General features: G+C 40.9%; 1 protein-coding gene across 1 annotated transcript in view; it reads left to right on the forward strand.

The window, feature by feature from the left end:
• ETAA1 (ETAA1 activator of ATR kinase) overlaps positions 1 to 15766 on the forward strand; it is a 30423-nt gene extending 14657 nt beyond the window's left edge. Inside the window, exons 2-6 of the mRNA XM_077282534.1 lie at positions 1238 to 1378; positions 2272 to 2348; positions 7782 to 7888; positions 9582 to 11359; positions 15301 to 15766. Of these exons, the coding sequence (XP_077138649.1) occupies positions 1238 to 1378; positions 2272 to 2348; positions 7782 to 7888; positions 9582 to 11359; positions 15301 to 15425 (2228 nt within the window). The 3' untranslated portion in view covers positions 15426 to 15766. The remainder of the gene's footprint in view (positions 1 to 1237; positions 1379 to 2271; positions 2349 to 7781; positions 7889 to 9581; positions 11360 to 15300) is intronic.
• Positions 15767 to 23583: the final 7817 nt, after the last annotated feature.

Below are 23583 nucleotides of genomic sequence, written 5' to 3' on the forward strand. Positions count from 1 at the left end.
TATGGGAGTGGAGTCCATATTCATAACTTTAATGAGCGGTCCCACGTGACCGCTGAACAGGGGATGAGCTGCGGCACCGAAGACCGTGGGACAGGTAGGGGGAGCGCCGGGACTAGGTGAGTATGCAACAGACCTCTCTCCCCCTCACCGGCCGACCCCACCGCCCATCATGACTCGAGTATAAGCCGAGAGGGGCAATTTCAGCCCAAAAATTTGGGCTGAAAATCTCAGCCTATACTCGAGTATATACGGTATGTGCTCCGGTGGCACTGAGTGATGCGAAGGTCTCTTAATAAATTTGCACATCTTGGGGCTCATTCACACGTCAGTTTTCATATATGAATTCTAGCTGTGTTTTTTACAGATAGAACTCATGCTTAATGTAGTCTATAGTCACATGTCTCTGCGAATTTGAGCAGACCAATTGGACATGTCCGATATTGATCTGATCAAAATTGACAATTCTAGTCTATGGAGGCGTAAAATAATCGGGCAACACTCGAATGCGACCCAGGTGCTGACCGTTTTGTCATGATTTGCTAGTTAGGAGAAAGTACAGAAACTTTTTTTATTTTGCTCATGCTGGAAAAACAGATGAAACTCCGACCAAACTCTGATGACACTGAAGAAAATCACTGACGGAACTAGGACCATTTTTCCTCTACGTGAAAATAAAAAAGGTATCCTTACTCTGACTTATTCTTCATCAAGACTGGTGTACAAAATGCTTGATTATCTGGGCCATTATATTATTGTTGTATAATAGGTAGGATGCTGGCTCAGTGGTTAGCACTGAGGCCTTGCAGCGCTGGGGTCCTGGGTACAAATCCCACCAAGAACAACATCTGCAAGGAGTTTGTATGTTCTCCCCGTGTTGGCGTGGGTTTCCTCCGGGTTCTCCGGTTTCCTCCCACATTCCAAAGACATACTGATAGGGAATTTAGATTGTGAGCCCCAATGGAGACAGTGATGATCATGTGTGTACAGCCCTGCTGAATATGATGGCGCTATATAAGGAAGTATAATAAATAATAGGCTTTGGATACTAGATTTCTGAAGATGCAATTTGTTCTGATTGGTATAACTGAACTTGGGAAGGGATTCACCCTCTGTTTAGCATCTGCCTTAATAATTTGTAACCAACCTGTGTCCTTTTTTTTTTTTTTCAACCTAATCCGCTCTGCAGCCCATATTTCACTTTTCTTCATATTCATTCATCTACTTTTTAATCCTTCAGAACCAGGTACAAACAAGAAGACTCCCCAGCGATTCCCCAAATGTAAGCCGTGGAGTTCCTCCATTAATTCTCCATCGAATGATACTGATCAGCAGCAGGACATTTTCTGGGACCCTCATTCACCAACAACTTTTAAATTAGGTAACAGGAGTTGTAGCATAACTAATACACCCTGCGTAAAAATCCATGCAGGAAATTGACCTGCGGTGCAGATTTTTTAAATTCACACTTTGGATATTCACCGGAGATTTCACCCCTGAAATCCGTAAAAAAGTCTGCAACAAATCCACATGTAACGCATGTATCTCTTAGAGTTTGTTCTTTATACACTGTAGGCAGTTTAGTCAGACAGGGTTTGGTCAGATTTGTCACAATGTGAATAGAGCCTTAAGGCTGTGTGTACACGTTCCGGATTATTCACGGATTTTTTGCGTTTTTGCTCGTTTTTTCGCAACCAAAACGCTTTAAAAATGCTTAAAAAACGCATACATATGTATCCCATCATTGATAATGGTTTCCGCAATTTTTGTTTACATGTTGCGTATTTTTCAGCGAAAATACGCATGCGAAAAATACGCAGCATGTTCATTAATTTTGTGGATTTTAAGCGGATTTCCCACTATATTATTGCATTGGGAACCTCCGGAAAAAAATGTGAAAAATCCGCAAAAAAAACCGCGCAAAATACACTATAAAAACGCGTGCAAAATTCCTGCGGAAAACCTCAGCATTTTCTTAGGAAATTTTTGCATACTTGCCGGACGTGTGCACTTACCCTAAAAGAGGAAAGCTCCTTAGTATTCTCTGCCATAAACTGCAGTCAGCACTGATTCTAGTGGACAAGATTATACGACAGAAAGCAGAGTTCCTACTGATTTCCATCCATAGTAGTAGAAATGCGGCCAAGACAGCAAGATCGCAAAGGCATAGATGTACTTTTATTAGTAAGAAGACACTTCTGTGATTGTCCTTATATTGGAAAAGGATACGAGCGTCATAATTTGTACAATTTAATTCTTTTTTTTTTTTTGCAGAAACTGGAAGGAAGAAACTGGCTGCAAATAAATGTACGGTTGACATATCGGATATAGTTAATAGAATTGCCCCAAAGGTAACTGATAGTTTAGTTTTACAGTTTTTTTAAGGTCAAAGGTATTCTTAAAGGGGTATTCCCATCTCCAAGATCCTGTCCCAATATATGTGGTAGGTGTAGATATAATGATAATATTAGGAAATACCTCCAATTAGAAATGTAGTCTAGTTTTCCTGATTCGCCATGTCTTTTTTTTTTCCTCATGTACAGGCACTGCAGGACCTTAGGTATCTATGGTTACTACCACTAGCAACTAGCTAAGTAACTGTCACTATGTCAATGGTCGTAACCATGAGCACCCAAGGTCCTGCAATGCCTGCACATGAGGAAAGAGTAATAGCGAATTTGAAAAACTAGACTACATTTCTAGTTGATGGTATTTGCTAATATTATTATTATTACACCTACTACATATTGGAATAGGATCCTAGAGATGGGAAATACACCTTTAAGTCCATCAAGTTTAACCTATAACCTAACGTTGATCCAGAGAAAGGCAAAAATGTCACGAAGCAGATGCTGATTGCACCATAATAGTGGAAAAATTCCCTCCAAACTCCACATATGGCAGTCGGACTAGTTCCCTGGATCAACACCACATCACAGAATCTAGTGCCCATAACCTGTAATAGTATACTCTTCAAGACAGGCATCCAGATCTTTGTACTTTAGTAGCGAATCAACCATACCAGCATTACGGAGCATAGTTTCATAGTGTCACTGCTCTTACAGTAAAGAATCTACATCTGTGATTATGATTAAGTCTTCATTCCTCTAGATGTAGAGGATGCCCCCTTGTCATTGTTGCAGGCAGGTCCTACATAAAGTGCAGCACAGATTCATCTCCGCTACGACTCCACAGCACTGGTCACTACTGAGCATGTACTGTACATAAAGTGCAATACAGATTCATTTCAACTGAAAGCCCAGTTCCTTAGATAAGGAATAGAACAGACATTTATAGGACATTTCATAACTTTCCCAAATTCTTATGAAAAAAACTTACAGCACATCCTGCACTGTACTGTGTTAAAAGATCCCTGTACTTTCTCTTCATATATTTGAAGGCTTTCTTTTTCCAAGCTGAATAACCCCAAGTTTGATAACTTGTTTTTTTCTAAATTTCTAAACAATTTTCTTAAAATTATCTGGTAGCAAATGTATATGGCAGATTTATCATCACTATTATACGATAATTTCAGCACTAGCTCTGGCACAATGATTTTGGACACATTTATGAATCAGTTGTGTCAAAAAGAACAGATGTTGTCACCTTGCTAAATATTTTGCAGAAGTGTCTAGATTAGAGGCTTTGACTTTGATGATGTGTAATATGTGAAAAATGAATGATGTGGCCACTTTTCAAGCACAAATTCTGGTCTAATGTACCTTATTTTTCGCTTTGTTAGGCTACTTTCAGACATAGCGCATTTTTGAGCGCTATTTTGCGGGCGCTTTTCAAAAATGCGCAATGTCATTTTCGTCTGCCGGCAAAGTGAATGAGAAATTCACTTTGCCGTTCAGACACACCGCAAAAAAACGCGGCGCTTTTGTCTGCAAACACGCCGGCGTAAAAAGAATTGACATGTCAATTCTTTACGCAGCGGCGTGTCTGCGTATCCCCCTAGGGCCCCATCTTACCGTCCACACACAGCGCCTTTGTCCTGGGTGTCGGCGTCTTTGTACGGAGGGGTTGACACCCAGGACCGGACGTGACGTCGGACAGGAAGAGGGAAGCCCCCGCCCCCCAGTGAAGCAGCGTGTGTGTGTGTGTGTGTGTGTGTGTGTGTGTGTGTGTGTGTGTGTGTGTGTGTAGCAGCGTGTGTGTGTGTGTGTGTGTGTGTGTGTGTGTGTGTGTAGCGACGCTGCAGCGATAGCGACGATGCCGATCGCTGCAGCGTCGCTGTTTGATCGCTGGAGAGCTGTCACACAGACCGCTCTCCAGCGACCAAGGATGCCGAGGCCCCCGGGTAACCAGAGTAAACATCGGGTTACTAAGCGCAGGGCCGCGCTTAGTAACCCGATGTTTACCCTGGTTACCAGCGTAAAAGTAAAAAAAACAAACAGTACATGCTCACCTGCGCGTCCCCCAGCCTCTGCTTCCTGACACTGACTGAGCTCCGGCCTTAACAGCACAGCGGTGACGTCACCGCTCTGCTTTCACTTTCACTTTAGGGCCGGCGCTCAGTCACTTTGATACGTGGCACTTTGATACGTGGCACGTGGCACTGAAATATGTGGCACTGAAATATGTGGCACTTTGATACGTGGCACGTGTCACTTAAATACGTGGCACGTGGCACTTTGATACGTGGCACTTTGATACGTGGCACGTGTCACTTAAATACGTGGCACGTGGCACTTTGATACGTGGCACTTTGATACGTGGCACTGAAATATGTGGCACGTGGCACTTTGATACGTGGCACGTGGCACTTTGATACGTGGCACTGAAATACGTGGCACTGAAATATGTGGCACGTGGCACTTTGATACGTGGCACGTGGCACTTTGATACGTGGCACTGAAATATGTGGCACGTGGCACTTTGATACGTGGCACGTGGCACTTTGATACGTGGCACTGAAATACGTGGCACTGAAATATGTGGCACGTGGCACTTTGATACGTGGCACGTGGCACTTTGATACGTGGCACTTTGATACGTGGCACTTTGATACGTGGCACTTTGATACGTGGCACTTTGATACGTGACACTGAAATATGTGGCACGTGGCACTTTGATACGTGGCACGTGGCACTTTGATACGTGGCACTGAAATACGTGGCACTGAAATACGTGATACGTGGCACTTAAATACGTGGCACGTGGCACTTAAATACGTGGCATGTGGCACTGAAATACGTGGCACTGAAATACGTGGCACGTGGCACTGAAATACGTGGCACGTGGCACTGAAATACGTGGCACGTGGCACTGAAATACGTGGCACTGAAATACGTGGCACTTAAATACGTGGCACTGAAATACGTGGCACTTAAATACGTGGCACTTAAATACGTGGCACTTAAATACGTGGCACTTAAATACGTGGCACTTAAATACGTGGCACTTAGGCTATGTTCACATTTGCGTTGTGCGCCGCATGCGTCCTTTTTTTGATTGATTTTGGACGCAGCAAAAATGCAACTTGCTGCGTCCTCTGCGGCCGGATGCGTGCGCTGCAGTGACGCATGCGGCCGGCGCAAAACGCAAGTGCGACGCATGTCCATGCGCCCCCATGTTAAATATAGGGGCGCATGACGCATGCGGCGCCCGACGCTGCGGCGCAGACCGCAAATGTGAACGTAGACTTAAATAGCTAGATAGAGCTGGATCCGCGGGCTGTGATCTGGCCTACGCTCAGCACTCTGCGGAGCGCTGTCATTCAAAACACGTCCACTCATTTTGGTGTTTAGTCCCAAAATGGAGGATGGAAGAAGAAAAGGGTTGGACAAGGAAATGACATCATTTCTTTTTTTTTTCCCCCACTGCAGTTAAAGCTTTATTTGTGTCAAACACAGACAATCTGCAGAGAAAACTGCATAAAAAACCGCACTAAAAACCGCATCAAAAACCGCACCAAAAACGCACCAAAAACGCACCTGCGTTTTCTGCCAAGAGCTGCGGTTTTTGTCCTGAAAAAAAAGGATTGAAATCAGGATCGTGTGAACATACCCTTACCGTACAGGGTTACGAGGGGGGGCGTCTGACTGACGCCTGCCCTAGTAACCTGGGGTTAGTGACAGTGGGGTTAGTAAACCCCAGCTGATGTCTGTTCCGCTTGCTGAGGCGTCTTTGGCTCAAGGCCATTGCAGCTGGCAGAATCGACATGATGTTAACTCCAGTGTGTATTGTATTCTGAGTCATAAAGACAGGAAATGACCTCAATGACTCTTTTTTTTTTCCCCTTTTTTTTTTTTTTTCAAACAAACTTTATTTTCAGTACACAATGCTGAAAAAAACGCAGCTGCAAAAAACGCAGCAAAAAACGCTGTGTGTGAAAGCAGCTGCGTTTTTTGCCTGCGTAAAAAAACGCAGGTAAAGCAGCAGCAAAATACGCGCGCGTAAAAATACGCAGCAAATATGCTGTGTGTGAAAGTAGCCTAAGACGCACTTTTTTCCCCCCCAAATTTTGGGAAATGGGGGTGCGTCTTACAATGCGGATATACCGCATACAAGTCCTGTTGCAGGCTGGGATGAGGGGGTGTCTGCCGCTGCCCAGGGTGTCTGCCGCTGCCCAGGGTGTCTGCCGCTGCCCAGGGGGGTGTCCGCCGCTGCGGGGGGGGGGGCTCTGCTGACATTTCGTGAAAGGCCAGGGCCCCCCGGCAGGTCCGTGGTTTCCTCCTGTGCGGTGGACTTTGGGAAAATGGCCACCGGGAGGCGGCGCATGCGCAGATGGAGATATCGGGACCAAGATCTCGAGAGATGAGATCTCAGCGCTGAAATCTCATCTCCCGAGATCTTGGTGCTGAGATCTCCATCTGCACATGCGCCGCCTCCCGTCGGCCATTTTCCCAAAAGTCCACTGCTCAGGAAAGCATGGATGAACTCCCTGGGGGCTCTGGCCTTTCACAAAATGTCAGCAGAGCCCCCCCTGCAGCATTACTGGAGATACCTCCACAGCACAGAAGCCCCCTGCAGCACAGGACACCTGCACACCCCCTCATCCCAGCCTGCGTCCTGCAGCAACACTCTTGCCCTCTCCAGCAGTGACCCTGGGACCTTGCCTCACCGCAGCCACCACCCCCGTTAAGCAATAAGACGCATGGATTAGAAGAAGCACCACCATTTTATTAAAAAAAAGTTTTTTTCCTATTTTTCTCCTCAAAATTTGGGGTGCTTTTTACCTGGTGCGTCTTGCAAAGCGAAAAATACGGTACATCACACAAGAGGTGGTATTCTATAGGAAGCTAAATAACGTCAAATCTTTATTGTGAACCAACGTGATCATCTGATTGATCTACAAGCTGGGAAATGTCCTCATTTTTATTATATAGACAATACATAAAGATTTGGAAATCACTGAAGGATATATGTGTGAGATAGTTGTTAAAGGGCCAGAACTGTTATCACTAAATTATACAGTTCATATTCATTTTGTTAATTCTGTACATTTAAAATAGGTGTTTTTTGGTCTCCCTTTACTTCATACAGTTTACTCTAACTTTTTTTAAGTTAGAGTAAATGAGTGTGTACTTGATGTATCGGTGGTAAACCCGTGGGTCTTGGTGTACACTGGGCAGTTAGGGCAGAAACGTTCAATTTGTTTGTGTCCATCAGTGAAGTCCAACATAACCATATTTAATTTCCTTGTTGTATGAACATGTGACATGAGTTAATATGTAAAAAATATCTTTTGAGCCTTGTAGTTTTCCACTAGTGTCTTGCAAATAATCTAATTTTGTTTAGGTATCCATCCATTAAAGAATATTGTTGTTGTCTTTTAGAATGAAAAACCTTCATGCTCTGAATCACCATACCTTGGTATTTGGATTGGAGAGGATGCTATACCATGTACCCCAGTAGTAGCCCGAAGTAGAACTAGAATGCCCAGGTATATATGAAGAGATTTTGTTCACATGAGTACCATGGTTTAATAGAGCAGACATTGGTCCACACATTCAGGATGTAGACTTGGAGTCGGCCTCATCTGATCTGCTGATTATTGCATTAGTGTATATATCATCCACATGTCTGGAAAAAAAATAAAAAATCTGTTCAGATTTTTGTTGGAGCTGAAAAAAAAATCATCTGTGAGAAATTGTTAATGTGCATTCTTCTCATGGATTCTGCACAGAATGATTTCTATTCCTCTTGTGGAACCGTGTCAGAAATCCCAGGGTCACGTGGTTGCAGGGCGCCAATGGGCTGTCATGACAGCTGGGGGTCTGCATAAGAACCCTGTGCCTGTCATACAGAGAAGATCTTGAATTTTTGCTAGATCGCAGCTTCAGGTCTCGTAAGGAGACTATTGAAGTCTGTAAAAAGTAAAACCCAAAGGTTTTAAAAATATAAAAAAAAACCACGAATTAAAATCACCTCCTTTTACCACCTTTGTAAATAAACCAAACAAACATAAAAGATACACATATTTGGTATAGCTGCAATTAGAAATTTCCGGTCTATCAAAAATATAAAGTAAAATATTCCGAACAGTAAATGGCGGAATGAGAATAAAATTGTAACAACAGAATTACGGTTTTTTTGGCCGCCACAACATTGCAATAAAATGCAATAAGAGGTGAATAAAATACCCCAAAATGGTATCAATAAAATTGGCAGATCATGGTGCAAAAAATAAATCCTCACCCAGCCCCAGATCCCGAAAAAGGGAGATACTACGGGTCTCAGAAAATGGCGAGATTAGAGAAGAAAATTTTTATTACATTTTTTTTTTCCAACACTGAAATAAATTTAAAAAAAGCTATACGTGTTCGGTATCTGCGTACTCGTACTAACCTGGGAAATCATATTGCCACGTCTGTTTTACCATTTAGTGAACATGGTAAATTAAAAACCCCAAAAAACTATTTTGGAATTGCACTTTTTTTTTTTTTCAATTGGAAGTTTTTTTCCCGTTTTCCATTACACTATGTGGTAAAAATCAATGGTGTCATTCACAAGTGCATCTTGTCCTACAAAAAAAAACAAGCCCTCACATGGCCATGTTGACGGAAAAATAAAAAGGTTTGGAAGAAAAAATGAAAAAAATAAGAGTGCAAAAACGGAAAAAATTGCAATGTGGTGAAAGGGTTAATACAACATGGAAGGTGCAGTGGCATAGGGATCAGAGAGGTGTGTCTAAATCACTTTAGCCCTTCATGTGTTGAGGGATGGACCCAGTGCTTATTACGCTGCCACGCTTTCCATCCCTCAACACACAGGACAGGGGAGGCCCTCTCCATGCCACCGCAGCAGCCATGTTGGACTGAAGAGCATTAGAACACCAGGAGCAGAGGAAGAGACAGCAGAAGAACAGAAGTGTTCAGGAAAAGTGACCAGACATGCACAGCAGGGATAGGGTGGACTGTAGCTTTAAGAGGGTCCAATTTTGAGGACAGTCCCCTCTCTGTCCTGAGAACTCCCACATAGTAAATTTTAAACACAGGATGTCCTCTTCTGTTTAGCAGGAGGTTCTTGTCCTCTTTCACCCACCAATTGGACATCTGTGGCAGGCTTGTGCCAGCTTATAATATTTCATAATATGTACATATGAATTTTTAAGCATTTTGGTCTCCTTGCTATAGGTCAAAGATTTTACAAACCGAAGAAAAACTCATGAGATTGGCAAAGCAATTGGACAGTAATCTGGTGAAACAGAAAGATCAAAGCGAGGCACATTCGGCAAATTCAGAGGATGAAATGGTCAGTGAATGCAACGCTGTTAATGAAGACAACTCCTTCCTGGAGGACTTCCCTGGAGAAGATGATGTTACCGCAGGGCTGAAATCTGTTAGCCAGAGATCCCCGGCGCCACAGAGGAGCAGTCAGAAGTCTGTGGACCAGGATGCAGAAGATGCTTTTATTGATCTGTTTGATTCATCGACGCAGAAATACAGCGGCTGCTTAAGCCAAGGTTTATCAGATGTTTCTTCTCTCAGTGGGAAGGACTCTGCAGTAAATGTAAGAAGAAATATCCATGAAGAAATAAAGCAAACCAAGATGGAACCATGTTCTGAAAAATCTAAAAGACCAGAGCCGTCTAATGTAACATCAGAAATCTCCGCAAACGCAGATCAAGGTGTAAGAAAATGTCCGGAGCTGAACAATGGTAAAGAGAAAGAAACCGTCCAGTCACTGCCAGGAAGCCAAGATGACTTTGAGGATGACTGGGGCAATGATCTCCTTGAAGATGATTCTTTTGTCATGCAGGTTACTCAAAATCCCGAACTAATTTCTACTCCTAAAAGCAATATGTCACCTAATATACCTGATCGCACCAGTGCTCATCGTGCTGGAGAGGGGGTTAAAGTCGCAGCTATTTCGACTACTTTCAGTAAGACAAATAATTTTAAATTTGTGCCAAGGAAAGCAAATGGCGGATCTGAAGGAAAACCCAGTAAGTTATGTAGCACAGAAATAACGGGTGTCAATGCATTTCAAGATAAAGTAAATAATTCAAAAGCCTTTTCTACTTCTCGAACTCAAATGCCTTTCCGACCTCTGACAAATAAAGGAGGTCAAATGTCAAAAAGTAATGTTCACAGCCTGGCACCTAGTACAAATAGCACTTTGATGAAATCCTCACAGAAATCATGTGTCCAAGCTGTGCCACAGACCAGGGCAACGAACATTAAAGACTCCGTCCTGCACGATGAGTGGGATGATCTAAAGTTCTCCGATGAAGTCCTTGATATGTTTTGTGAGTCCGATAGTCCATGGGAAGAGAAGGAAGATGATGATGACCTACTGTATCAAGTTTGTGATGATGTGGAAAGGTTAACTCAAGCTCAGGAATTCAATGAAGGAAATCGTAAGGAGGAAACTCCTCAGTTGCCAAATTGTACACGCCAAATGCTTGCCAAACAACCAACCAGTCATCAAAGCAAGAATGGAAGTCCTATGATTGCAAGCTCCTCCTTGGGGTCAAATAAGTCAAATAATAGAGGGGTCTCTCCTACATCTTTCAGTGGAAATTGCTCAAATGCTTATCAGAACGGTTCTTTGCAAGTGGCCAACCAGGCTTCTAGCAGGTGCAAATCTGTACCGTCAGGAGGGGAGTGTAAAAATGTCATTCTTACCAGCACTCAGAATCCAGGAAAGCCTCTGGCTGTGACATGTAGTGGAGCAAACCAAGCAGCACCTTCTAAGTATTCATTTACCAGAATAAAACCATCGCAGGCCTCCTCTATCCTCACAGCTCAGTCAGCTGGAAACTGGAGCACTTACAATGATCTGCAGAGCTTTGGTGACCGATTGCACAAGAGCGTTCCTGTTTTTCCTACTAACTCAGTCAGTGGAAGCAAACCTCAGGCATCCTCAATAAAAAGGCATATTTCTGAGTCCACCATACAGTCCTCAAAAGGTATGTGGGGAAAAAAGGAGTCTAAGAGGGGCCAATATTGTATATTATAATATATATTATATTTTGTGAATGCATATATGAAAATATGCAGCTTGTGATTTCTAAAGTTACCATATTTCAAAACTGATTACATGTACAGTATTGTGCAAAAGTTTTAGACATTTGGGGAAAAATGCTGCAAAATAAGCATACTTTAAAAAAATAGAATTTTTAATAGACTTAACTAATTAACAAATTGCAAACTAAATAAATAAACAAAAGAGAAAACTAAATCAAATCAATTATTGGTTTGTCCACCCTTTCGCCCCCAAAACAGCATCAATTCTTGTACGTACACTTGCAAAAAGTCAGGGATTTTGTAGGATTATAGTTAGGTGTATTATACCAAATAGATGATAATGGTCATTTTCATATGTAGATTGAAAGAACGTTGTTAACTAAAACAGTATTAAATATGGAGTGCACACACTTGTTAAATATGAGGTGCAAGTGGAATAGCAGTAGAGTTCTGAGTAATAATAAGAGGAGTATCGCCTGCACCCTGTTTGTTAGGCAGTCACTGCATGTGTTACGGCTGTCGAACAGCAGCGAGACATGTAGGTGCGGAGACTCGAACATATTTTTCTAGCATGCCGAAGACACTCGGTTAGCACAAGAGCATGCTCAGATAACACCTTATTTGAGCATGTGCTCTCATCACTATTCTATTTCTGAGATGGTGATTTCACTTTTCTGTATATGAGGAAAGAGGCCTTGGCCAATTGGGCGTGGTCCCCAAGAAGGAGCTTGCAGAGAATAGTTGATGACCAGGCCCACTTGTCTAGTAAGATTAGAGTTACATACAGGGTAGAAGGGGGCTATATCTTAGGAGCAGAAACAAAAGAATAATAATGCTCTATATGAGAGAATAGCAACATTTACACCTGTTAAAAAAATGCATATCTCCAGCAAGCATAAAAGGATAAAAACTACAGAAAACATGAAATCATGAACATGATTAAAATGTATTTTTTTTTTGTTCCCACCCTTTGGGGGAAAAAAAAATGCACTTACTAGGTTTCCACACAACAGTAGAAGCACAAATATTTCATTTAATAGGTGTATAAGGGTGAAGAGAAAACAGTACAAGAACACAAGTTTTTTTTTTGCAAAAATCATTGCCAAAAATTCCTTCATAAATATAGTGTATATATAAGTATGTATGTGTGTATATTCAGCTCTGGCAAAAATTTAGAGACCACTGCAAAATCTTCAGTGTGTCTGATTTTTCTCTTTATAGGTATATTTTTGAGTAAAATGTAAATTGTTCTTTTATTCTATAAACTACTAACAAGATTTCTCTGAAGTTCCAAGCAATACATTTTGTATTTTCTGAAAATGAGAAATGGTCAAAATAACAAAAAAATACATTACTTGCAGACCTCAAATAATGCAAAAAAAAAACAAGTTCATAATCATTTAGAAACAACAATACTAATTTTTTAACTCGGGAAGTGTTCAGAAATCAATATCACTGGCCAACAGTGAAAATGTTTCTGAAATGAAAATAGCTGGTTTGTAATAATTTTAGCATCCTAAAAACGAATATGTTACTTAAAAATCATTATTAGCTCTTGTTGCTGAGATACAGGTCATTTAAGATTATTATGCAGGAAAATAGGGAAATTTTGAATTTTCAACAAATGTGTATTGGTAAACCTGATTACAGACCTGTTGAACCAATGTCAGCCATTTTATAAATTGTGTCTGCATAGTTTGTACTAATTGAAGTCTCTTTCTCTTGTTGCAGTAATTTTGTGGAGAGAATTTACACTTTGAAAATGCCTCGTAAATGTGCAAATATTGTTAACAATTTTTGTTACGTGTGTGGTTATGTGACATTTGCCAACCAAAGAAGACCAATTACTCCACTTGTGAAGACTGCTTACCATCATTACTTTGCTTATACGTGGCACTTAAATACGTGGCACTTATACGTGGCACTTAAATACGTGGCACTTATATACGTGGCATTTTGAGACCTATAATTTTTCCACATTTTGGTCCACAGAGTCATGTGAGGTCTTGTTTTTTGCGGGACGAGTTGACGTTTTTATTGGTAACATTTTCGGACACGTGACCATTTTTTATCACTTTTTATTCCGTTTTTTGTGAGGCAGAATAACCAAAAACCAGCTATTCATGAATTTCTTTATACCGTTCTGCGTTTGGTAAAATTGATAAAGCAGTTTTATTCGTCGGGTCAGTACGATTACAGCGATACCTCATTTATATCATTTTTTAATGTTTTGGCGCTTTTATACGATAAAAACTATTTTATAGAAAAAATAATTATTTTGGCATCGCTTTATTCTGAGGACTATAACTTTTTTATTTTTTTGCTGATGATGCTGTATGGCGGCTTGTTTTTTGCGGGACAAGATGACGTTTTCAGCGGTACCATGGTTATTTATATCCATCTTTTTGATCGCGTGTTATTCCACTTTTTGTTCGGCGGTATGGTAATAAAGCGTTGTTTTTTGCCTCGTTTTTTTTTTTTTTTCTTACGGTGTTTACTGAAGGGGTTAACTAGTGGGACAGTTTTATAGGTTGGGTCGTTACGGACGCGGCGATACTAAATATGTGTACTGTACTGTGCAATTTATACTCTTGTAATGAATTCTTCTCGCTACCTACAGCACATACTTCCATGGCGTGTATCTAAAAAACGAGAGCTAATTAAACAATTCTGTGGGTATATTTGAGTTTCTCGACCCAAAATTAGTAATATTTGCCTATTTTCATCAAAGAAACATAAAAAAAGTTGTTTTTTGTTGGCCTGTGTATTTTGTGGAATAACCATGATTTTTAATCACAGCTTTCATGCGTCTTGGCATGCTTTCCACCAGTCTTTTACACTGCTTTTGGGTGACCTTATGCCACTCATTGTGCAAAAATGTAAGCAGTTCTTCTTTGTTTGCTGGCTTGCGACTATCCATCTTCCTCTTGATTACATTCCAGAGGTTTTCAATGGGGTTCAGGTCTGGAGATTGGGCTGGCCATGACGGGAATTTGATGTGGTGGTCTTTCATCCACACATTGATTGACCTAGCTATGTGGCATGGCGCATTGTCCTGTTGGAAAAACCAGTCCTCAGAGTTGGGGAACATTGCCTGAGCAGAAGGAATCAACTGTTTTTCCAGGATAACCTTGTATGCGGCTTGATTCATACGTCCTTTGCAAAGAACAACCTGCCCAATTCCAGCCTTGCTGAGTGACATTCGAATAAGATGACGGTCATCCCGATTAATGGAGAGTCGTTTTCGCCCTCTGCCGGTCTGTAGCTTTGTTGTCCCCAATGTCTTCTGCTTGACTTTGTTGTAATGGTCAACCGTCTTAGAAATTTGATGCTCATTGTGTCCCGTTGCTAGTAAAGCCAGAATTGAGCCCTTTTTTCCCTCACTTGACGTTTCCTTTCAACTCCTTTGGCATGGTTAAAAGTTATTTTTTCATTCCTATTACTTTTGGCATATTACTAGCTCTTGTTTTGCCATCCAGCTTGTCCTATTGCAAGAGGATTGTGAACACCACAGCAGTGTTTTTTATACTTTCCTTCGTTAAATAAGACTTGATTCAGGTGATCACCTAATCAGAAGCACAAGTAGAATGAGGTGTATTCTGCTTGGAATTCAACTGACACTGGAATGGAATGGCTGTCAGACATGTAGAGAAGCGGATTTTTATAAAACTGTGCAGTGGTCTCTTCATTTTTGCCACAGCTCTATATAATATATATATATATATATATATATATATATATATATATATATATATATATATATATATATATATATATGAAAAAATTTCAAAGAAATGCATTTAGAAAAATTAAGCCTAATGATGAGGAAATTAAGAAATGTTTAATTTAAAGTTTGTTCTTTTTCCTTTATATGCAATTTCAGTGCTTATATCTGAAAATCAACAGAAGAAATGTTCCATGGAAGAGATTGAGAGGAAAAAGCAGGAAGCTTTGGCCAGGAGGAAAATGAAAGCGCGAGCGTGTTCCAGTGACACTGCACTAACTTAGTCTTCTTATTTCACTGTTGTATTTGATATCTTCTTTAGAGCGGTCTTATAATTTCTCTGTGAGAAATTCCATGTAGAATTCACAGCAAACACTATTTTATTATAGTATGTTCTGTAATGTTTACAGTGGTAAACTTTATCTTTCCATTAATGTATAATAAAGCGGCCTGTTATGTTCAGGAATAAACCGTGCGGATTTGTGTTTATCATCTGCTCATCAAACACTCCTACAAGACACGTTGTTCTGTTATGGAAACCTATGTGTTAATTAGAACTTTTGTGTAAATAAAATACATTTTCAAGTTCCTGATTTTACATTCATCAAATATATTAATTTACTGACCTTGCTGTGCAGATATTCTCTTAATCTCTTAGAAAATGATTTCCAAGGGAAGCTCAAGAGGATTCCTCATTATCGAGCTACGGTAACATACAAAATAGGTGAAAGACAGAGATGTTCTTAGCAACTCCGGTCTGGTTCTAGAGAGGAGTCATAAATCAGGCACTGCTTTCTAATGAGCCTTATGGAATGGGTTCTTTGTTAAAGGGAACCAGTCAGCGAATTGATGCTGCCCTAATCACAGTCTGACTGGCTCCATCATGAAAATGAACTGTATTTCAGAGCAAACAAAAAGGGGGGAGGTTCATCGTTCCCTCTACCAGTTTTTTTACTTTCAAAAAGTCGCAATATCTGACGCAGAGGGTATTTGTACAAAAGGGTTGGGGCTTTCATAAAAATAGATTGACCTTAGTAAAACAAACAAACCACAGTGCAATACATTTCAGAGAATCATAGAATGTTAGAGTTGGAAGGGACCTCCGGGGTCATCGTGTCCAATCCCCTGCTCAATGCAGGATTCACTAAACCATCTCAGACGTCTGTCCAGCCTCTGTTTGATGACTTCCATTTAAGGAGAACTCACCACCTCTCGTGACAGCCTGTTTGATCACCCTCACTGTCAAAACAAATTTTTTTAATATCTAATCTGTGTCTTCTCCCTTTGTTTCATTTCGTTCTATAATGTATCACAGAGCTGGCATAATTTAATTTTTTTTTTTTACGCACAAACAGCCCAAAAGATATGCCAAATTTACTTAGAGGTGTGTACCTCTTAATAAATTTACCAAACTTCAGCAGGCTTAGGGTGCATATAAAATAGGTCTGAAAAGAGCCAGACATAGAAGGTTCTGCTGTTTCTTCTCCCAGCTCGTCTTTGTTGAAGTTCTTGGTTATACACAGTTCTCCAGTTTCAAGGTGATCTGTCACCAGATTTGATATAACAAAATCCATATATTATTAAATAGATTTCTTTAATTTTCATATTTATCAGAATGGCTGTATAATCTATCTAAATTAATTTTCCGACCACCTAGTTTTATTGACAGCTCCTCACTGTCACCCTTTCCTCCATGCCCACTACAAGCTGCAGCTCTCAGGCTGAGTGGGAAAAGACTAAATGAACTTGAAATGATGAACCCTCTCACTCTATGCTGAACTCAGGATGAGTGATGAGCGAGGGTACTTGGGTTTTCAGAGCATGCTCGGGTTGTGTCCGAGTATTTTGGGCGTGCTCAGAGATTATGTTTGAGTCATCGCAGCTGCATGATTTGCCGCTGCTAGACAACCTGAACACATGCAGGGGATTCCCTAACAGGCAAACCACACATGTATTCAGGCTGTCTAGCAGCCACAAATCGTGCAGCTGCGTCGACTCAAACATAATCTTCGAGCATGCCCAAAATACTCGGAGAACACCCGAGCATACTCGGAAAACCTGAGTATACTCGCCCATCACTACTCAGGATATACAGCCATTCTAACATGGATTGTCAAAATAAGTACATCAACCTAATCAGATCTAAGATTCGTGAATTAATATAAGCAGATTGTATTGTGAAATCTGGTGACCCCACTGTTGAGGGCAACATTTAGACAGCGTTATTTTGGTCAGTTGTTTCCTTTGTTAATTATAAGTCAAAACCAGGAGTGCATTCATAGCACAGGAGGCTCTAATCTTTCTTTGATCTCTTTTCTGTGTATTTGTTCCACTGCTTTTAATTGGTTTGAAAAATGATGCAAAATATTGCCGTGTCCACAAAGCCTAAAAAGGGGTTCTAGTTCTTATAGCCACACACATGTGGCTTTTTATTCGCTTGTGTAGAAGTTCTGAAAATTGAAGTAACCAGAATATCCTGTATCTGTGCAAGCCATAACCGCATTGATTAAGCAAAAGTGAGGACAGCAGAGACAGGTGGGTGTGTGCTATATTCAATATATATCAATTGATTGCCACCATGTTTCATTGTATGAACTGGGATATTTCCACCTTTATTGTTTAGACTGCAAAAGTGGGCAGCGAAGGGCCTTTATTTGTTCAGTGTAGGTAAGATATGATGGTGCTTATGAATTTCCTAGCTAGGCCTCAAAGTTTGTGTTTCCCAATTCTTGTCTGTAAAGTGGACAATTCCTTTAAGTTGTCCTTGCTTTAACTCCTACTGGTTTGGTGTGGTCACTTTCATTGAGGCTAATATACTCTGCTCTCGTGGAATATACAATTTAGGAAACCTAACAAATGTCATAATGAAAACTTTGGGAGCCTATAAGTACTAGCTAAAACTCAAATGAAATGGCCAAGTTCGACTGTAATGAGCAATTGGAATCATTCAAAATACTGACTGGACATGTTGACATTTTTAGACTGATGATAACCACTGACTGAATCATCAGGCCAAAAAAACCCCAAATATTGTCCAATGTAGTTTGAGACATTACATATTACATAGTTATTGAGGTTGAAGGAAGACTTTAAGTCCATCTAGTTCAACCCATAGCCTAACCTAACATGCCCTAACATGTTGATCCAGAGGAAGGCAAAAAAAACCCATGTGGCAAAGAGTAACTCCACCATGGGGAAAAAAATTCCTTCCCGACTCCACATACGGCAATCAGACTAGTTCCCTGGATCAACGCCTTATCAAGGAATCTAGTGTATATACCCTGTAATATTATACTTTTCCAGAAAGGTATCCAGTCCCCTCTTAAATTTAATTAATGAATCACTCATTACAACATCATACGGCAGAGAGTTCCATAGTCTCACTGCTCTTACAGTAAAGAATCATTGAGTGATCTTCGTTGGCCCATGTTCAGCCAATATGTATATGAAGATCTTTACAAATGGAAACATCCAATGTGTGTCAATATCGCACAAAAACTATAAAAAGTCACTCTCTAACGCCAGTCTTAGTGGATCGACGTCAATGTATACCACTGCATACTTTTACAGTGACAAGTGTTAGAAAAAAAAGAATGGAGTCCTAGCAGATGTGTATAGTTTTTCCAGACACTATAGTGTATTGTTGAAGAATTTTTATCAGTTTATGACTGTAGTTAATTCAGTCTCTTTTACTAAGACGTATATGTATTGTCGATAAACCATGACCAAGTAGCGCAGTGTTGCCTTTAGGAAATATCCTATTCAGACAACGATTATGATGAATAGTTTAGTAATCCTTTAAAGAATGCGTAAATTTGATTTGCCAAGGACGATCCTTTAAGAGGTGTCTTTATTCAGCCACCTTCAACAGGAACGAACAGTCTAGAGCACCGCGTGACTGTGTAATCTGTTTCGGCGCAGTGTATTTCTTGTAATTACTAGTCATGCATATTACATTTTGTAAAGTAATGGTTTTGAATTTTATCTACAAAGCTGGCATAATTTCTCTAACATCAAAAGCCCTGGCTGTAATAATATAGGACAGTATATCACAGAGAATACGAATTAAGAGGAATTTTCAGGCCTCTTTGTTCTTTCATTGTAGGTTGTTCTCTAATATACCGCAACTTGAGCACAAATGATCTATCACCGTTTGAAAGATTAAAAATTATGTAGAGCAAAATACTCACAAGTCATTCAAAGCCCGGCTGGGGAAAAAATTCTGCTAATTGCATGGCTTTTCACCTACAAACGCTGCCTTTCCTTTAACGATAAGTGTTATCGACTGTACTGAAGGGAAAAGTCTGTGCACTTAGAAATAACTTTGGAGATTAAGTCCTGCTCTATGAATGGGAATGCTAGGGTCACAGTGGTGCAGTTGAGGGCCTCATTATTATAAGGTCTCATGGGCACAGTTTTATAACCAACCCGTATCACAACACATTGGGAGGCACAAAAGGAAGGGTATAGGGCAATGAACGTATAGAGGGAATTGTGGACTGTCCTTGTTTTTGAACCCTAGGGCCTTAACAGCCCCCAGTGGGATTTATAGGGCTTGTGTTGGGATGCTTATTGTTGATCTGGAGGACTATAGTTCTGTTGGGAACATAATCCACTCCAAACTCTGCTCGAATAAATGGATGAGTTTTCCTTTTTTCCACTTACTTTGTGTTCTACTTTAACGTTAGATGTGGTCAAGGGCGTTGATATGATTTGGTGATGTCTGACCACTATCAATACCACCATATTTAATTGAAAAATGTTGACGTCTCATTCTCTGCTTTATATTATGATCTAGGTTTGAGACATCACTTTGACTGATCCACAAATTAGAAGTATAAATGATAAATTACGTGGGTATACTGTAGTCTTGGAGTTGATTACTCAGTATATGAAGGGTCTACACCTGTATGAGAAGGTCACACATATTTCTTTATTTGAAGTGAAGAACCCTCACTTTTATTTCTGGTGTAACAGATGAACCTTAATACTTTTACAGTTATCTGTTCACCTGTTCTTTAAATGTATTGTGGCTTTTTGACTTAATTGTACTTTTAGTAAAAGTAATGTTTTTTGATTCGCACGGTTGCTACTTTTCACCTCGAGTAATCCAAGGATATCTTGAATAGAGTGGAGATTCTCGTGCGCAATTTCAGCTCCATTTATTGTCCCTGGAACTGCTTTAGAAAGCGGAGTTCAGCATTCTGCTTTTTCCATCCGTCCGGTAGACATTAAATGATGTAGAGGTTCAACAAGTGCTTTTCTGCTCCATTCAAGACAGGGCTCTGCAAAGCTCTATTTTCGGGGTTTAGACACTTCTCCATCCAACTCCATATTAACTTTTAAAGGCTGCTAAAATCCATTTTAAGAGATGAGAAAGACTTTTAGCTCACTGAGGGATCATGTTACATGCAGCTCAATGACGTCTATGAGGATGGAAGTTATTTATATAGTTGGAAAGCTTATCTCATGCCTTCCTGCCTATTGAAGTTGCTCCCCACATCACTGGTTTCAAGTGGAAAGGAAACCTAACGATTTTACAGGTACATCAAATGATGAGACTTTTCTCATAATTAATGGAAAAAATAAAGATGTCAAGATTTTAACAAGTGCTTGACTGTGATTGGATTTATTCCGATTTATTTATTCCTATTTTTCCAATGGGAAGGGAAAGGAGAAGGTGCAATCGGCTGCAGAAAGAGACAGTAAGACACAGACTGTGCCATTCAGCACTGTATTAAACTGTCATCTTTGTGTTGCTGCTTTTCAGGGTGTATTACCGAGAGATAGCAGCAGGATCTCCTGTTCTTTTGGCCTGTTGTGTATCAGACTTAAAAGCAGCTAGGCTCTAACCACAAGCTCAGAGACAACTGAAATTAGAGATCAAGCCTGCAGAGGGAAAAATTGGCACACAACACAATTCAGATTACTATGAAAAGTCATCTGAAATAAGGTGCACGTTAAAGTTCCTGCAGATTGATCCTTTCACTCTATCTCATTTGACATATATTAACCAAAAAATTGTGTTGATAGATGCAAATGCGCAAATTAACCCCATTTCCGACATGTGACGTACATCTACATTTATCGGAGAAAGTGTTGGCAACCTTGCAATTGTTCCAGAAAATAAAGTACTTCTCCCATAAAATTATTGCAGTTACCGTATTTTTCGGACTAGAAGACACACCTATGTTTTATAGGAGGAAATTAGAAAAAAAATTGAAAAATATGTGGTCAATTCTCTACTAATATGCCCAATCCAGGTATACATGGTTCCCTCATCCCCATCCTGTTATTCATGGTCCCCTCAACCTCATCCTGGTATGCATGGCCTCATCATTCCTATCCTGGTAGGCATGGTCCCTTCATTCCTATCCTAGTAGCCATGGTCCCCTTCATCCCTATCCTGGTAGGCATGGTCCCTTCATTCCTATCCTGGTAGCCATGGTCCCCTTCATCCCTATCCTGGTAGGCATGGTCCCCTCATCCCTATCCTGGTAGTCATGGTCCCCCACATCCCTATCCTGGTAGGCATGGTCCCCCTCATCCCTATCCTGGTAGACATGTCCCCACATCCCTATCCTTGTAGGCATGGTCCCCCATCCCTATCCTGGTAGGCATGGTCCTCCTCATCCCTATCCTGGTAGGCATGGTCCCCAAATCCCTATCCTGGTAGGCATGGTCCCCCTCATCCCTATCCTGGTAGGCATGGTTCCCTCATCCGTATCCTGGTAGCCATGGTCCCCCTCATCCCTATCCTAGTAGTCATGGTCCCCCACATCCCTATCCTGATAGGCATGGTCCCCCTCATCCCTATCCTGGTAGACATGTTCCCCACATCCTTATCCTTGTAGGCATGATCCCCACATCCCTATCCTGGTAGGCATGGTCCCCCTCATCCCTATCCTGGTAGACATGTCCCCCACATCCCTATCCTGGTAGGCATGGTCCCCCTCATCCCTATCCTGGTAGGCATGGTCCCCCTCATCCCTATCCTGGTAGACATGTCCCCCACATCCCTATCCTTGTAGGCATGGTCCCCACATCCCTATCCTGGTAGGCATGGTCCCCCACATCCCTATCCTGGTAGGCATGGTCCGCCTCATCCCTATCCTGGTAGGCATGGTCCCCCTCATCCCTATCCTGGTAGGCATGGTCCCCCTCATCCCTATCCTGGTAGACATGTCCCCCACATCCCTATCCTGGTATGCAGTGCCCCCATCTCCATCCTGTTATGCATAGTCCCATCCCCATCCTGGTATGAATGGCCCTCATCAGAAAAACATAAAAAACAAACCATTATACTTACATTCCCTGCGCAGTGTTCTGTTCCAATGCCAGCAGCTGATTTATGCTTGTAAGCCGCGCATGGTGGTGACGTCATACGCTGCTTGCAAGCAGAGCGCTGCCACAGCTTGAATTTCTTTGGAAATTTTCTCTGCTGTCCATGTCCAGGGTGATTAGATAGAGTGCCATGGGCTGTAAACTTCTTTATTACGTATGTTTTGCACCGTAAGCAAAGGAACATCAAAATCTCTGGAGATGGACTTGTAACCCTGAAATTGTTGATATTTTTCAACAATTTAGATTTTCAAGTATTCAGACAGTTCTTTTCTCCTCTTTCCGTTCTCCATGTTTTGTGTCACACACACACGATGCAAAGATTTTGTCAAATTTTCCCCTTTTTACCTGATTTCAAGTGTGATTTTCATATTGCCCACACCTGTTACCTGCCTGAAACAAAGTTTGTTTAAACTTTTTTTTGAAAGATGGCAATTTTTTCTGGCTCATTTTTTAGGTTTTGTGTGAAATTATGTCCAATTTGCCTTTTTTTTTTTTCTTTTTTTTTTGTGGTGTTCCAATACATGCAAATGAAATGTGTATACCAAAACGTGTGTAATTGCAATAATTTTCTGATAGAAATGCTTCACTTTCTGGAACATTTTCAAGGGCGCCAACACTTAAGGCCATGACTGTATGTCATGTCCTATACGAGTATCTGAAGTCCACTGCAGAGACAGTGGCTGCTGGCTATATTACATACTTTGCAGAAAGTTCTGATCACTACTGTTTTACCACTGATAAATACTGCTGTTGTTAATGGACAGTGGTATAAGTGGTTAGATTCTGGGGCAAGGTCTTTTAAATCACCATTCGTCTTTACCTCCTATCGTCCAATTCTGGGATACCAATGGGTTGGTAAATTTAACAATCATCACAGATGGTTAATTTTGCCATATACTGCAATACTAAAGATTACAGACTCAAGTTTCCTAGGAGGTTGAGAAAAAATATTTCGAAAAATCTTTCATAAATACGAGAGTGGTCTAGAAGCCAGGTCAGAACCAGGAGGCCAGTGTAGGTGCAAAATCGTAAAGAAGAGTAATAGTCAAAAACAAGCTACCGTAGGTCAAAATCGGGCACTAATAAAAATGTCAGACC

The sequence above is a fragment of the Ranitomeya variabilis genome, chromosome 2, assembly GCF_051348905.1.
Source record: "Ranitomeya variabilis isolate aRanVar5 chromosome 2, aRanVar5.hap1, whole genome shotgun sequence".
NCBI lineage: Eukaryota > Metazoa > Chordata > Amphibia > Anura > Dendrobatidae > Ranitomeya > Ranitomeya variabilis.